The sequence below is a fragment of the Podarcis gaigeae genome, assembly GCF_964106915.1.
Source record: "Podarcis gaigeae genome assembly, chromosome: 13".
Lineage (NCBI taxonomy): Eukaryota > Metazoa > Chordata > Lepidosauria > Squamata > Lacertidae > Podarcis > Podarcis gaigeae.
In genome coordinates, this window is record NC_139689.1 from 49,375,515 (window position 1) to 49,390,798 (window position 15,284).

At 42.6% G+C, this 15,284-nt stretch overlaps 1 protein-coding gene across 1 annotated transcript in view; it reads left to right on the top strand.

Annotated features, from left to right (window-relative positions):
* Positions 1–10,918, top strand: part of TECRL (trans-2,3-enoyl-CoA reductase like) — a 35,459-nt gene extending 24,541 nt beyond the window's left edge. The window contains exons 8-12 of the mRNA XM_083709769.1: positions 1,457–1,500; positions 3,175–3,232; positions 5,341–5,426; positions 8,062–8,107; positions 10,107–10,918. Of these exons, the coding sequence (XP_083565895.1) occupies positions 1,457–1,500; positions 3,175–3,232; positions 5,341–5,426; positions 8,062–8,107; positions 10,107–10,234 (362 nt within the window). The 3' untranslated portion in view covers positions 10,235–10,918. The remainder of the gene's footprint in view (positions 1–1,456; positions 1,501–3,174; positions 3,233–5,340; positions 5,427–8,061; positions 8,108–10,106) is intronic.
* The last annotated feature ends 4,366 nt before the right edge of the window (positions 10,919–15,284 follow it).

The window sequence follows — 15,284 nt, forward strand, 5'->3', positions numbered from 1 at the left end:
CACTGTGATTCAGGGTCTGCGGGACTTGATCCAATCTGGAGTTTAATTTAAATTCTGGGGTGACTGTCAGATTTCTAACAAATTAATATTTTTGCTCCAAAATAGTTTTTCTGAAATATGCAACCTTCTTTTGGAAACCCGTGGCAGTATAATAGTCTTCTCTATAAAGAGACGTAGCAATAGAAGTTTCATAGTCAGGCAACATGTAAAATGAATTTGGTTCTGTGATGGTTATAGGGGTTGCTCGTGCGTAAGTTGCCACCACTCCTGGCTAGGTTGCCTTGTTAAACCTTTTCTCTCTGGACAGCCCTTCACTTCGTGGCTGTTTCAGTCGCTAGCAGAATCCGTCAGTGGGCGTTTCTTGAACCTCTTCCAGCAAAGAAGTTCTTTGACGCCAAGTCTCCGCCTACTCTCCCTGCGCGGAAGTCTTCTGCCCAGGGTGGGTGTGGGCAGCGGAGGACCCGTGCTCTCCCCGCTGGTCTCCGGCAAGGAGTCCTGGAGCCCCCTCGCCGATTCCCCCATCTGCCTCCCTTTATCCCTGGTGTTACGCTGATTTCCTTCCCCAGCCGATGAGCTGCCTCTCTCCCTGCTGGGCCCTTCTCCAGCATCGTTTGGGAGCCTTGCCTCCGCCTCTGGCTCCGATGGCAGTTCCCTGACAGGTTCCTGCCTGTGTTTGCGAGGCATTGCTTCATAAGGAGAGGCACACATGAAAAAACTCCAGAGATGTCTAAAGATGAGGCTTCTAAGGCGAACAAGGCCTATTCACTACACAGTTTTACCTATACTTATGTATCCCTCCGGATACGTAAACTTTGGGCTGCGAACACAGCAAACCGGAAGTGTATACTTCCGGGTTTCGCCACATGCGCAAGAGCAGAAGCACCCTGCACACCTCACGCGTACATAGAAGCAGTGCCTCCAGATACGGACTTTTCAGGTTGCAGACAGACCCCTGGAACGAATTAAGTTTGTATCCGGAGGGTCGACTGTATAACCAAAGAAAGGCTTAAGTGGACTTCACATTACAGTGGTACCTCTGGTTGCGAACGGGATCCGTTCCGGAGCTCCAGTCAGATCCCGAGGAATTCATAACTGGAAGGTACCGCTTCTGTGCATGCATGAGGTGCATAGACTGCTTCTGTGCATGTGTGCGCAGCGAAACCCGGAAAAATACCACGTACGAATTTGGGTTTGCCACGTACGAATCCCAAAGATACGTAACCAGAGATGAACGTAAGTAGAGGTAGCTCTGTATATGTAAGACTAAGGTGGGATCTAGACACATAGAAAACGTAGTGAAAATGCTTTTTTTAAAAAAAAAAAACTTTGAAAAATATATTGAATTTGCCATAGCTCACCATTGCCATCTTGTATAATGCACCTTACAACACACTTGAAAGGTTTTAATTGCCGCTGTATATCTGAGTCCTAATTATGTTTTCATTCTGTTTTCTAGCATTTGGGAACAAGCAAGTTACTATTTCTGCCCTTGTGTTTCTGGTATGTATGGGCAGGAAGTTGAATGTGGAACACACACATGCACACACACACACACACACACACACACACACACACACACACAGAGAGAGAGAGAGAGAGAGAGAGAGAGACTTTTACATATACTCTCCCAAGACAGGTGAACTAAGAAGGGAGACACTTTCATTTTTTGTGCTGTTTCCTTGGTGAATATGTATTTGCACTAGCAAAAGCAGCCTGATGCTCCTTTGTTAGTGCATGTACAGAATCTCCTTTTGCATTGCGAGCCAAATCAGAACTTTCTTCTTCTTTTTACCCTTTTTCATTTTGCCATTCTGACTTTTATTAATTAAATTCATTAATGTCATTACAGATTTAACTTCACACACACACACACACACATTCTTAAATTAGTTTAACTTAGAATGTAAAGGTAAAGGTAAAGGTACCCCTGCCCGTACGGGCCAGTCTTGACAGACTCTGGGGTTGTGCGCCCATCTCACTTAAGAGGCCGGGGGCCAGCGCTGTCTGGAGATACTTCCGGGTCACGTGGCCAGCGTGACATCGCTGCTCTGGCGAGCCAGAGCCGCACACGGAAACGCCGTTTACCTTCCCGCTGGTAAGCGGTCCCTATTTATCTACTTGTACCCGGAGGTGCTTTCGAACTGCTAGGTTGGCAGGCGCTGGGACCGAGCAGCGGGAGCGCACCCCGCCGCAGGGATTCGAACCGCCGACCTTTCGATCGGCAAGTCCTAGGCGCTGAGGCTTTAACCCACAGCGCCACCTGCGTCCCAACTTAGAATGTAAATTTGACCTAATTCTACTCAGATTTCAGCTAAGCTAAAATCATATATCACTTATAATTATTACCTTTAATATACTTTCTAATACTTTCTTACAACCTAGCGTACCAATTTTCCTTTATTTCTTAATATTTTATGTACACAAGGGGACATTCCAAATGAGACAATTGTGAACCTGGGCAACAAGTCTGCCTGCAAAAAGATGACAAAACTCTCCGTACCTTCACTATTAAAATACATATTCCATGATTCCTCTCTGGATCAGGCCTGCACAATGTATGACCATCAAAGCCAAATATAGTCCGCTAGTGATGGATAGCAGTGTATTCAAGACTTCGTAAATCTCTTGGCTCTGCTGCCTGCCTAGGACTGTAAAAATTGTGTATGTGTGTGAAGCATCTGGCAGGGAACAAATATTGGCTGGTGGCTTGTACATAGGCTGGGTGGTCCGACATTCATGAAAGTAAATGCCATTGATATCTAAGGGTTATACTTCAAAGTAAATTCTCTGAGGACTGGGACATCGATTCAAGAAATGGATGAGGTCATTTGCGCAAGTCACCTTGTTGTTGATGTTACCAGGGCTCTGCGATGTGTGAGCAGTATATTTTCCTTTCTTGATGCCCATGTTCTTTCAAATCGTGAAAGCTCTGTGAGGGACCCCCTATCTCTCCCAGTGGGTGTGGATGGAAAATTTGATGTGATTCTCCCTGGCTGATCTTATTTTGTATTTAGCCATTCCTCTAGACTGCCTTTCTTCTCAAGGGATCTCAGAGTGGTGTATAAAGCACCTTCATCTTCCCCATCATTGTGGGGACAAGCTAAATTTTATGATTCTACAGTTAAAGCCTGAAAATCTAATGCTTTTTTATTTTTGCATTATTATTTTTTTCAGTTGTGTGAAGCTGGGAATCATTTTATCAATGTTGCATTAGTCCATCAAAACCAATCAGGTCTGTAGTCTGTTTCCAATTGCTTACCTATGATAATCCTCCTAACGTTCTGTCCCTCTGGGGTAGAACTTCAAGTGACCATATCCAGGGGTGAACTTTGTTAATTTGGCACCCTGAGCAAGGACAAAATTTGGTGCCCCTTAAATATTTCCTAATTTTCACAATAATTCATTTGGGGGCAAATCTGTGAACACTCATCATGTGTCCTTATCTACATATGTATACGATTACATAAGAACACTCAAAGTACGCATGTCCCAATACAATGGCCTTTAACCTAGTGTCATACTTTGGCCCAGTAGAAATTTAAATTTCCAGGAAAGGGAATAGGCAGCAAGAGGACAAGCCAGAGTTTAGCATACTTGGAAACATAATTTATTACAGATATATAGGAATGGAGGACAAATGTGATTCACTACTCATTTAAAACAAAATCTATCAAATTCATACTTTCCAAAATGGTATGTGAACCGAAACACATCTATTTTTGAAATTTTCACCAGTCTGAATTTTGTTTTGAAGTTCTTTAACCACACAATGTTTACAAAAAACCATTATATTAAGGGAAATTGCTTGCAAAAAACAAACAAACAGCATATTAAAATGTGTTTATTCGGAGAAATTCATGCAAAAATGTTGATTGATTCTTTTTTTTTAATTGCAAATTGCTGCAAAATATTGACAACAGAATTTAACATTGGGACACTGAGAAACTGTGAGAGATTTGACAGGTCCCTCGATCCCTATATTCAACTACGTTCAGCTCAAAGCAGACCCATTGAAATCAATGGACCTAAGTTAATAGTGTCTATTAATTTCAGTGGGTCTACTCTGATTTAGAATTCCCACATCAGATTTGTCAAGCTCTTACAGCAGCAATACCATGTGCTGCTCTTTAGTAGGAAAGACGGTATGCTAGAATTATTTTGCTGCCAGTTCCCTATGGTGGGAGTACTGCCGCACTATTGTGCATTCTGCATCTACGCCATACGATTTAAAACACTTTGCAATTTGTATAAAATCACACTTCAAAACGACCTTGACAGATTAGAGAACTGGGCCAAAACAAACAAGATGAATTTTAACAGGGAGAAATGTAAAGTATTGCACTTGGGCAAAAAAAATGAGAGGCACAAATACAAGATGGGTGACACCTGGCTTGAGAGCAGTACATGTGAAAAGGATCTAGGAGTCTTGGTTGACCACAAACTTGACATGAGCCAACAGTGTGATGCAGCAGCTAAAAAAGCCAATGCAATTCTGGGCTGCATCAATAGGAGTATAGCATCTAGATCAAGGGAAGCAATAGTGCCACTGTATTCTGCCCTGGTCAGACCTCACCTGGAGTACTGTGTCCAGTTCTGGGCACCACAGTTCAAGAAGGACACTGACAAACTGGAACGTGTCCAGAGGAGGGCAACCAAAATGTTCAGAGGCCTGGAAACGATGTCTTATGAGGAACGGCTAAGGGAGCTGGGCATGGTTAGCCTGGAGAAGAGGAGGTTAAGGGGTGATATGATAGCCATGTTCAAATATATAAAAGGATGTCACATAGAGGAGGGAGAAAGGTTGTTTTCTGCTGCTCCAGAGAAGCGGACACGGAGCAATGGATCCAAACTACAAGAAAGAAGATTCCAGCTAAACATTAGGAAGAACTTCCTGACAGTAAGAGCTGTTTGACAGTGGAATTTGCTGCCAAGGAGTGTGGTGGAGTCTCCTTCTTTGGAGGTCTTTAAGCAGAGGCTTGACAACCATATGTCAGGAGTGCTCTGATGGTGTTTCCTGCTTGGCAGGGGGTTGGACTCGATGGCCCTTGTGGTCTCTTCCAACTCTATGATTCTATGATTCTATGAAAATAGTCCTTCCCCCAAGCACTCAAATCCTGGTAACTAAGATTGTGAATGTGAGAAGAATCCTTTTGCTGGTCCTTTCCATATCACTTGTTCTCAGGAATCCTTGGTTCAGAAGCTGTCACAGTTAAAATGTGTTTGAAGCTGATTTCTATCTGTAGTGTGGTCAGTAGGCGATAGAAATTCATAGGCTGGAATTGACTTCTCATTCCTCAAACTGTTATAATGAAATATTGGTCTTTTTTCTTTTCCTTATAGGCAATAAAGGCTCTTTCCCAAGCCCATCAATCAACCCATTCACATGGTTGTTTCTGTTTGTTTCCTGCCCAAACTATACATATGAGGTAATATTATTATTATTATTATTATTATTATTATTATTATTATTATTATTATTTCCCCCTTCTTCCCTTGCATCTGTGCCAGCTAGCTAAGCAAAAACTGTAAGTACTTTTAATTCACTTACAGATATCTCACTAGAATACCTAACTGTGAAGATACATAGAATTAAAAGGTTTAAGTTCAGTGAGAAAGAGGAGAATTGGTTTGAGAAGATATTGAATCATTTGGGCAGGTTTGAACAATTTGGGGCAATTAAAATGTTAAAAGTTAAATAAATAGGTATATAGAAGTGTCATATGGTTGATTTGAATATTTTATTATTGAATATTATTGAATATGTATATTATTGAATATGTATACTCAATGTATCAGCCGCCTGGAGGGTTTCACTGTTTGTGTTTTGGTGGTTGGTAAAAATAAAATATTTAAAAAACTAAAAAAAAACCACCTTACAGATATCTCACAGTGAGTTCTGCTTTGATCCAGGTCGCTCACGGCTTCCAGAGGAGCTGTCTTTGAAAAAGGTGTTGGCTTATAAAATGAGCTTGTTTTACAAAAAAATAAAAATGGTGTGGCGATCACCCTGGACGTTTCACCATCTATTGATCCCTGTGCCACCACTTTATTTCTCGCTGCAACTACTCAGGCCCTATCTGGTAAAATACTGAGTCCAGTCAGGGTTAAATTAGAAGATAAACCTCTGTTTATTTATTGCAGTTTAACAAGCATGTGGTTTCATAAACGGTATCGGTCAATTACAATCATGGGGTGCCTATCCAGACCTATAACTTCCGCTACCTGCTCTCACTTACTAAACCACCTCTCAGATATTTACTTGTCTTCCTAGCTCCTAACTGTTTAAGCAGAGGCTTGACAACCATATGTCAGGAGTGCTCTGATGGTGTTTCCTGCTTGGCAGGGGGTTGGATTCGATGACCCTTGTGGTCTCTTCCAACTCTATGATTCTATGATTCTATGATTCCTCGCTGGCCCAAGTAGGACCAATTCAGTCAGCTAGCCCTGGGGATTATCTACCATATTTTTCGCTCTATAGGACGCAGCGGACCATAGGAGGGGGAGGAGAGAGAAAATTCTCCCCCTCTCTGCTCAGCGCCCCTTCAGTGAAGCAGCAAGAGAAACAGAGCCCCTTCCATTTCTCCTCCTGCTTTGCTGAAGGGGCGCTGCGCAGAGAGGGAAAACTGTGCAGCGCTTCTCCAGCGAAGTGAAGCTTGGAGAACAAGAGGGATCGGTGTGCACCGACCCCTATCACTCTCCAGGCTTCAGGCAGCTATCCGCAAGCCTTCGGAGAACAGCAGGAACTCCTGCTGCGCTCCAAAGGCTTGCGGATAGCTGCCTGAAGCCTCTGGAGCTCAGCGGGAGTTCCCGCTGCACTCTGCGGGCTTCAGGTGGCTTCAGCGAAAGCAACGTGAAGCCTCTGGAGCACGGAGGGAGATCTTCCTCTGCGCTTCGGAGGCTTCCCGTAGCTATCGCTGAAGACAAGGAGCCTGCATTCGCTCCATAAGATGCAGACACATTTCCCCTTAATTTTTGAAGGGGGGAAAGTGTGTCTTATAGAGCGAAAAATACGGCAATTGATTTTTTATTTTTGAATTTTGTTGTTATTCATTTTTTATACTGTATTTCATGCTGGTTTTATAATTATGTGTTTTAAAGTGTTTTAAATATGTTGTTAGCCGCCCTGAGCCCTGTTTTTGAACCGGGAAGGGCGGGGTATAAATAAAATATTATTATTATTATTATTATTATTATTATTACTGTATTATATGGGTCATTGGCCTGATCCAGCCAGCTCTGTTGAAGCTCTTTGGTAATGTGCATGGTTTGCCTTCATAAGGCCACAGCTAATTTGTGATTCCAGCAAGGATGCTAAGGAGAACAGCAACCTGGTTTCTTGAGTGAAGCTTTGAAATCCATTTTCACAAACTGGACCCTTAACCTTCCTGGGTCTGCCTTTGTAACAATAGTTCTAGTAGAATCCAGCTCCACTCCAAGTCTCCTCCCACCTATGATGCATATTTTGTCACCTTTTGTCTACTCACCTACCAGTGCTTTGCTACTTGGGGGAAATTGCTACTTGGGACGCGGGTGGCGCAGTGGTCTAAACCACTGAGCCTCTTAGGCTTGCCGATCAGAAGGTTGGCAATTCGAATCCCCATGACAAGGTGAGCTCCCGTTGCTCTGTCCCAGCTTCTGCCAACCGAGCAATTCGAAAGCACACCAGTGCAAGTAGATAAATATGTACCGCTGCGGCAGGAAGGTAAACGGCATTTCTGTGTGCCTTGGTTTCCATCACATGTTCCATTGTGCCATAAGTGGTTTAATCATGCTGGCCACATGACCTGGAAAGCTGTCTGTGGACAAACGCTGGCTCCCTTGGCCTGAAAGCGAGATGAGCTCCGCAACCCCATAGTCGCCTTTGACTGGACTTAACGATCCAGGGGTCATTTACCTTTTTACCTTTATATATATATATATATATTACTTGGGGGAATTACCTATGTATTCAAAATGGAAGGGCTGGCACTGCTGGAGTCAAGGGTTGGCAAGACTTTGTATAAGAGAGACAGCTGTTTATCGTTAAGTGAACTGTGATTTTTTTTTTTTCATTTGCAACAGATTGGCTCTTGGATGAGCTTTACAGTGATGACACAAACATTGCCAGGTAAGAGCAGAAATAGTTTCCAGCTGGGATCTTTGAATAAGCTTGTTCACCATCACCCAGAAAACATTCTAGATGAGAAAAATGATCAGCGTGGCTTAGAATTAACGTCTGCAATTGAAGTAGAAATTATAAGTATTACATATCCTAACTGAGTCAACTATTTGTGGTTGATCATCTTTTCAATAATGAATTTAAATATACCTGTATATTATCAATATATATTTAAGTGTGATGGAAATGCACTGCATTTAAGCACATTTGTTTACAGGCTTGGTGTGTGTCCACCTCACTTCTACCATGCTTAAAAAAGCATGTCTCTGTTTAACCTTTGAGACACTGGAAGGATAACCTTTGAGACACTGGAAGGACACTGGAAGTTATGCACTGCAGCATAACTTGAACTGTAATGGACAGAAGTTTTCAAATGTTGTATTGAGGCAAGGAAGAAGGGCTACCCCTATGCTATCCATATAATCAGTTTTCAGTAAATATATTCATATATGCTCACACATAATCAGGGTTTACAGTATTTTATAATCCATTTTGAATCAAAGGGAAGCTGTGCCTTGGCTAACTGCATATTGCTTGAAACAGCAAATTTAGGAGCCGACCTTTCCCCTACAAACATCTGTGTACCCTGGACAAGGGGAAGACGTGAATCAGAGATTCTGGTACAAAATCCCCTCAGATACAGGCTAAATTAATCCACAGAACAGGAAGAGCAAAACCGCAAAATCTCCAAACTCCCTGTCCTGTCATAACTAGGGGAGAGGTTAGACAGAGCGTCACTGTGAGCATCGGAAAGCAGAACTAGAACTCTGTGCTTGACCAGTGCTTGACCAGGAGCTGATAACATGGCAAGAAGCTTGCTAATTGGCTAATTTTTGCTGACAATATCGTGACTGCCTCATGGTTGTCTCATGATCTATGATTTGCTGTGATCTGCTCAGGTATAAGACCTCTGGATTTCTGTCAATCGGGGTCCCAGTTCCTTTTGGAAGAGATTCCAAACTGGGTCCTTACTGCCTGGCAATAAACTTCACCTTCTTATTCTCCATTGCTGAGTCTGCCTGATCCTTATTTAACACCAAGCAAGTACCTGCTTACGTTCATGTGCTTCAGTATGTAGGAATGGAAATGTGTAATATTTTCTTTTTCTTTCCCTACCATGATTGTGAAACAGAAAGCAAAAGAAACAGATAGGGTAGATAGGGTAGGTTCAGGTAGGGGGCTGTGTTGGTCTGACGCAGCCGAAATAAATTAAAAAATTAAAATATTGTCCAGTAACCCCTTAGAGACCAACTAAGTTTGTTCTGGGTATAAGCTCAATCTTTTCCAACATCAGGGTCTTTTCCAGGGAGTCTTCTCTTCTCATGAGCTGGCCAAAGTATTGGAGCCACAGCTTCAGGATTTGTCCTTCCAGTGAGCACTCAGGGCTGATTTCCTTCAGAATGGATGGGTTGGATCTTGTTGCAGTCCATGGGACTCTCAATAATCTCCTCCAGCACCATAATTCAAAAGCATAATAAAGCATTAAACATTTTTTAAAATCCCTATACAGAGCTGCCTTCAGATGTCTTCTTCACCCAAGCTGTTCCTTCACATGCCCAGGTTCAGCATTTCCCCTAATGTCTCAACCAGGAAGTTGTGCTTAAGGACTCCCCTCAAACTAGGATATGACCTGAATTGAATCCCAAACAGAACAAGGGAGATCATGTCTGGCAGCAGGAGTCTTACCCCCATCTCTAAACCTCACTCATGAGGAAGAAGGAAGATAAGCTGCAGCTGCTGGACTCAATTTAAAAAAGAAGAAGTTTTACACCCCCTCCAGAAGCTATTCCTGCACAGATAAAGAAGGGCAAGACTTGGTCATATGCTTAAAACAAATTTGTTATGTTTTGTGTCTTCGTCATTATGTGGTTAGGTAGGAAATGATTCTTCTGACATGCCACTGTCAATACCTGGAGATCAGTAGTCTTTTTCTTCCCTCTCTCTTCAGTTGGAGTTTTTGCGTTACTAATGGCTATCCAGATGGCTCAATGGGCCCGAAAGAAGCATCAACTTTACCTAAAGAAGTGTGCTACGTACAGGTGGAGAAAAAGAGCCATGATTCCATTTATACTGTAAATGCAAGCAAAAACGGCCTGTGAAGATCCAGCATGAAAAGTAAAACAACAACAACAGAAATTTGATTTGTTTAGTTATGGAATAGGATGCTTTCAGACACACCTACATTTAAGTTTTTTGTTTAAGTGAAATGCAAATATTGGGTCCAGGATCCAAATCACTATTTTAAGTTAACAGAGAGCATGTGCTATACATACAAAATGTCACGTGGTCCGTCTTTGCCATCTCCAGCTCCAAAGAGTCGTCGGGAGCAGGTTAGGCGGTTTCTGCCCCTGGAGCCACTGCTAGTAGGAATTTATAACACTGGACACAATGTGCCAATGGCATGACACTGTGGGCTTCTTTGTGTGTCACATTAATTGTAAAAAAAGGACCCTGGTCCCCCGGTGGATCCCTCCCCCATCTGAAGGTGCCACGTTGGACTAATAATAATAATAATAATAATAATAATAATAATACCTTCCCATCTGGCTGGGTTTCTCCAGCCACTCTGGGTGGCTCCCAACAGATTAAAACAGAATAAAACACCAAACATTAAAAACTTCCTTAAACAGGGCTGCCTTCAGATGTCTTCTAAAAGTCAGATAGTTGTTTATTTCCTTGACATCTGATGGGAGGGCATTCCACAGAGTGGGCACCACTACCAAGAAGGCCCTCTCCCTGGTTCCCTGTAGCTTCACTTCTCGCAGGTTAGGGAACCGCCAGAAAGCCCTCAGAGCTGGACCTCAGTGTCCGGGTTGAACAATGGGGGTGGAGATGCTCCTTCAGGTATACTGGGCCAAGGCCATTTAGGAATCATAGAATCATAGAGTTGGAATAGACCACAAGGGCCATCGAGTTCAACCCCCTGCCAGGCAGGAAACACCATCAGAGCACTCCTGACATATGGTTGTCAAGCCTCTGCTTAAAGATCTCCAAAGAAGGAGACTCCACCACACTCCTTGGCAGCAAATTCCACTGTCAAACAGCTCTTACTGTCAGGAAGTTCTTCCTAATGTTTAGGTGGAATCTTCTTTCTTGTAGTTTGGATCCATTGCTCCGTGTCCGCTTCTCTGGAGCAGCAGAAAACAACCTTTCTCCCTCCTCTATATGACATCCTTCTATATATTTGAACATGGCTATCATATCTTTTTTTTAAATAAAATTTTTATTGGGTTTTTACATTTTATAAAGACACACACACACACAAAGACAAAGACAACACATATACAATTTCATACCCTTACTTTCTTTACCCTCTTTCCTTGGCTTCCCCCCACCCCCTCTTCATACATCCCAATTCCAATAATTATTTCAGCAAGTTCTTGTCTATCATCTTAAACATATTGTTATTATTTTTAAGACTTAACTCTTTTTACTTATTTAACTTTTCCATTTCCAATTCTCTTATAAACATTAAATCCTTTTTCTAAGGTCGACCTAACTTCCCTTCCACGAATTTCTCCCTTTATTATATTAATTATAGGTCACATTGGCCAAATACAAAAGTCATAAAATTTTGAAATTCTATTCTCCCCTCCCTCCCTACCCCGGTTTCCATCCCTTCCCAAGCAAATGTCCAAAAACAGTTCCTAGCCCGGATTCCTCACATCCGAGGCCTTCAATTCTCTATCAGTCTCTCTCTGCCAATTTTGTTGGTAGTCCTTTTTGTTGGTCCTCAGGTCTCGAAGATGTTCTGTCACAGTCACATCAAATTTTCTTCCATCCAAAATGTTTAAAAGCAATTGCTGCAAAAGATCAGCTGCTCTCCCATACTCAAAAAGGAAATCTCGATCATATTTCTTTATTCTTTGGAATTCCAGTGTTCCAAGTACTCCAGGGACTTCCTTCTTCATCTTTCTCATCTTTCGCAGATTTGTAATCCAAAGATCTTCTTCCTTATTTTCTGACAATATAGACTTTTGGTTGGTATTTATTTGGTTGGTATTTTCCACCTGAGCTATCTCCACTCCTTCTTTCCTCTCCATCCATTCCAAAAATATCTCTTCTGGTTCAGCTGCAGATTTTTTGTCAGTCGAATCCTTTGTGCACTCAGCAGAGTTGTTTGTTTTAGAATTCAAGGTCATAAGCTCTTTGTTCATAGCTGTACTCTGCTCTTGCAGAATTCCCACGAGAAAGAACATTTTTTCTATTTCTGCCAGTAATTTTCCCTCTGCAGCCATTGTAATGTCTCTAGTTCCCCCTAGGGGGATTCCAATTGCTTAATAGTCCTTTTCCAACAATCCGTTACTTTATTATTTATTACTACTTTGTTTCCAACCACCTCAATTCAAATGTATCACCTTTAGTTCAGAGAGTTATTAAATAGCAAAATTCTTAACTTTAACTGCCCGTTTGACAGCTCCTTTGACAGCTGTCAAACTCCTTATTCTTTTTCCTCCGGCACCCACACAGGACGCTCCCGGGTTCGGGGGGGGGGGGTTTAAACAAAAAGTTCCAAAATTCCTCACTTTCTCTCCAGCACAAAGACTTCTCCTGTCAAATTCATGGAAAGATCTTTTATCTGACAAAACAACAATCTCTCCACCTTAGTTCTCCGATCCTTGCTTTAGATCGTTTGTAGATGGGGGGGGGGTGCGGACTTCCCTTTAGCACATCCCCCGGTCGTGCCGAATTCAAAGGTGAAAATTTTACAGTCCAAATTCCATTCTACTCACGGGTTGTTTATTTTCCAGTCCAAATTTTGGGAAGAAAGTCATCGCTCTCCGGCCATGGCTCGCGGCTTCACTCCACTGAAGTAGCGGTCTACTCACAGCACCACGCCACTCTCCGTACCCTCTCCGTAGCCTTTAAAAAGGCTCTTCGTGGGTCAGGGAGGGCGCTTAAGGTGCCCACCGAGTCACCAAGTCCGCAGGCTTCTGCGCCTGCGGTTTCTAAGGGTCCCCGCGTCGCCGACGCGGCAGGACCCGTCCTCAGCAGAGCCGATTCCCTCCGGAGCTCGGAGGGAATCCGCCATTCACCGATCGCGCTAACCCGGAAGTGAACATGGCTATCATATCATCCCTTAACCTCCTCTTCTCCAGGCTAAACATGCCCAGCTCCCTTAGCCATTCCTCATAAGGCATTGTTTCCAGGCCTTTGACCCTTTTGGTTGCCCTCCTCTGGACACGTTCCAGTTTGTCAGCGTCCTTCTTGAACTGTGGTGCCCAGAACTGGACACATTACTCCAGGTGAGGTCTGACCAGAGCAGAATACAGTTGCACTATTACTTCCCTTGATCTAGATGCTATACTCCTATTGATGCAGCCCAGAATTGCATTGGCTTTTTTAGCTGCCGCATCACACTGTTGGCTCATGTGAAGTTTGTGGTCAACCAAGACTCCTAGATCCTTTTCACATGTAATGCTCTCAAGCCAGGTGTCACCCATCTTGTATTTGTGCCTTTCATTTTTCTTGCCCAAGTGCAATACTTTACATTTCTCCCTGTTAAAATTCATCTTGTTTGTTTTGGCCCAGTTCTCTAATCTGTCAAGGGGTCGTTTTGAAGTGTGATCCTGTCCTCTGGGGTGTTAGCCACCCCTCCCAGTTTGGTGTCATCTGCAAATTTGATCAGGATGCCCTTGAGTCCATCATCCAAGTCGTTGATAAAGATGTTGAATAAGACCGGGCCCAAGACAGAACCCTGTGGCACCCCACTAGTCACTCTTCTCCAGGATGAAGAGGAACCATTGATGAGCACCCTTTGGGTTCGGTCAGTCAGCCAGTTACAAATCCACTGAGTGGTAGCATAGTCAAGACCGCATTTTACCAGCTTCTTTACAAGAATATCATGGGGCACCTTGTCGAAGGGCACCTTGTTTAGGGCTTTAAAGGTCAGCACCAACACTTTGAATTGTTCTTGGAAACGCACTGGAAGCTAATGTAGGTTTTTCAAGTCCGGTGTTATGTGGATAGAATCTCACATGCAGACCAGGTTCTAGTTTTTTGTTTCAAACAAATCATAGGCACAAATCTAGAAATAAACCAAGAACACAGGCAGATTTGTATGACACACACAAAATCAGGTTTTAGTTTGCTTGTGTAGTGCATGGCACTAGGCCTGCACAGGGCTTTTTGATACCCAGTGTCATAACTCTTCAGCTTAAACCAACAAAGCTAAGGGTAGAATTTGATATCACCCTGCTTAGGAGATAAATCCCATTGCACACTCTTGAACTTACTTGTAACATGCTTTAGGTCAGGATACATGTTGCTTTAAAACATAGTCACTGAGCTTCACAGCTGCAAATACATATTTTTTTCATGTTCTAAACACGGCAATGCGTCCATGCAATTATTTTGTTTACTGTCCACCAGAAACAAGCTAAGGTTCATATAAGATAAGAACCTTCCTTGAATAGATTACAAGCTTCTTATTCTTTCGGGGTTTGGAATTAATTTGCCTCTTCTGATTAGGTAATTCTTGAATGAATGAGCAGATACAAAAGCCATTGTCAGAATTAGTAATTAAATGGTAATTGTGATTAAATATGCTTCTGTTCCTAGGTTATTACGGAATTAGAGGACAGGAAATGGATGGATTAAATTAGTTTAAACTTAGCAGACTAAGTAAAACTTTTTATTTTCAAATGTATCGAGACTCGATCTAATATAGTTCAATTGTATCAATAACATATTCATTATTTTCTTTATTACAGTACTTATTCTTTAAATTGTACGGGAGTTTTAAATAAAAAATGCTATTTTTTGAAAGCCGTGTGCAACATGCATTCTTAAATATTTTGACATGCATGGAAGACATCCATCAGTATCTGCGTTCCTCTCCCAAAAGTGTTACGCATGACGAGTTGTCAAAATGACTTCAACTGGATACAAGTCAATGTTCATGCTTATGGAAAATGTTATTTCTAGAGTTGTTGTTATTATTATTAGTAGTAGTATTTGTCAGGGAACTGCCATCGGAGAGTCAGGTGGTGGAAGGGCTCAAGGAGGCTAGGAGAGCCTCGGATGCGGAGGAAGGAACCAGTAGGGGGAGAGGGAGAGTTCCTGCAGAAACTCAATCGGAGGAAGGGCTCCAAGATGTTTTCAGTGAGAATAGCGGGGAGGGCTC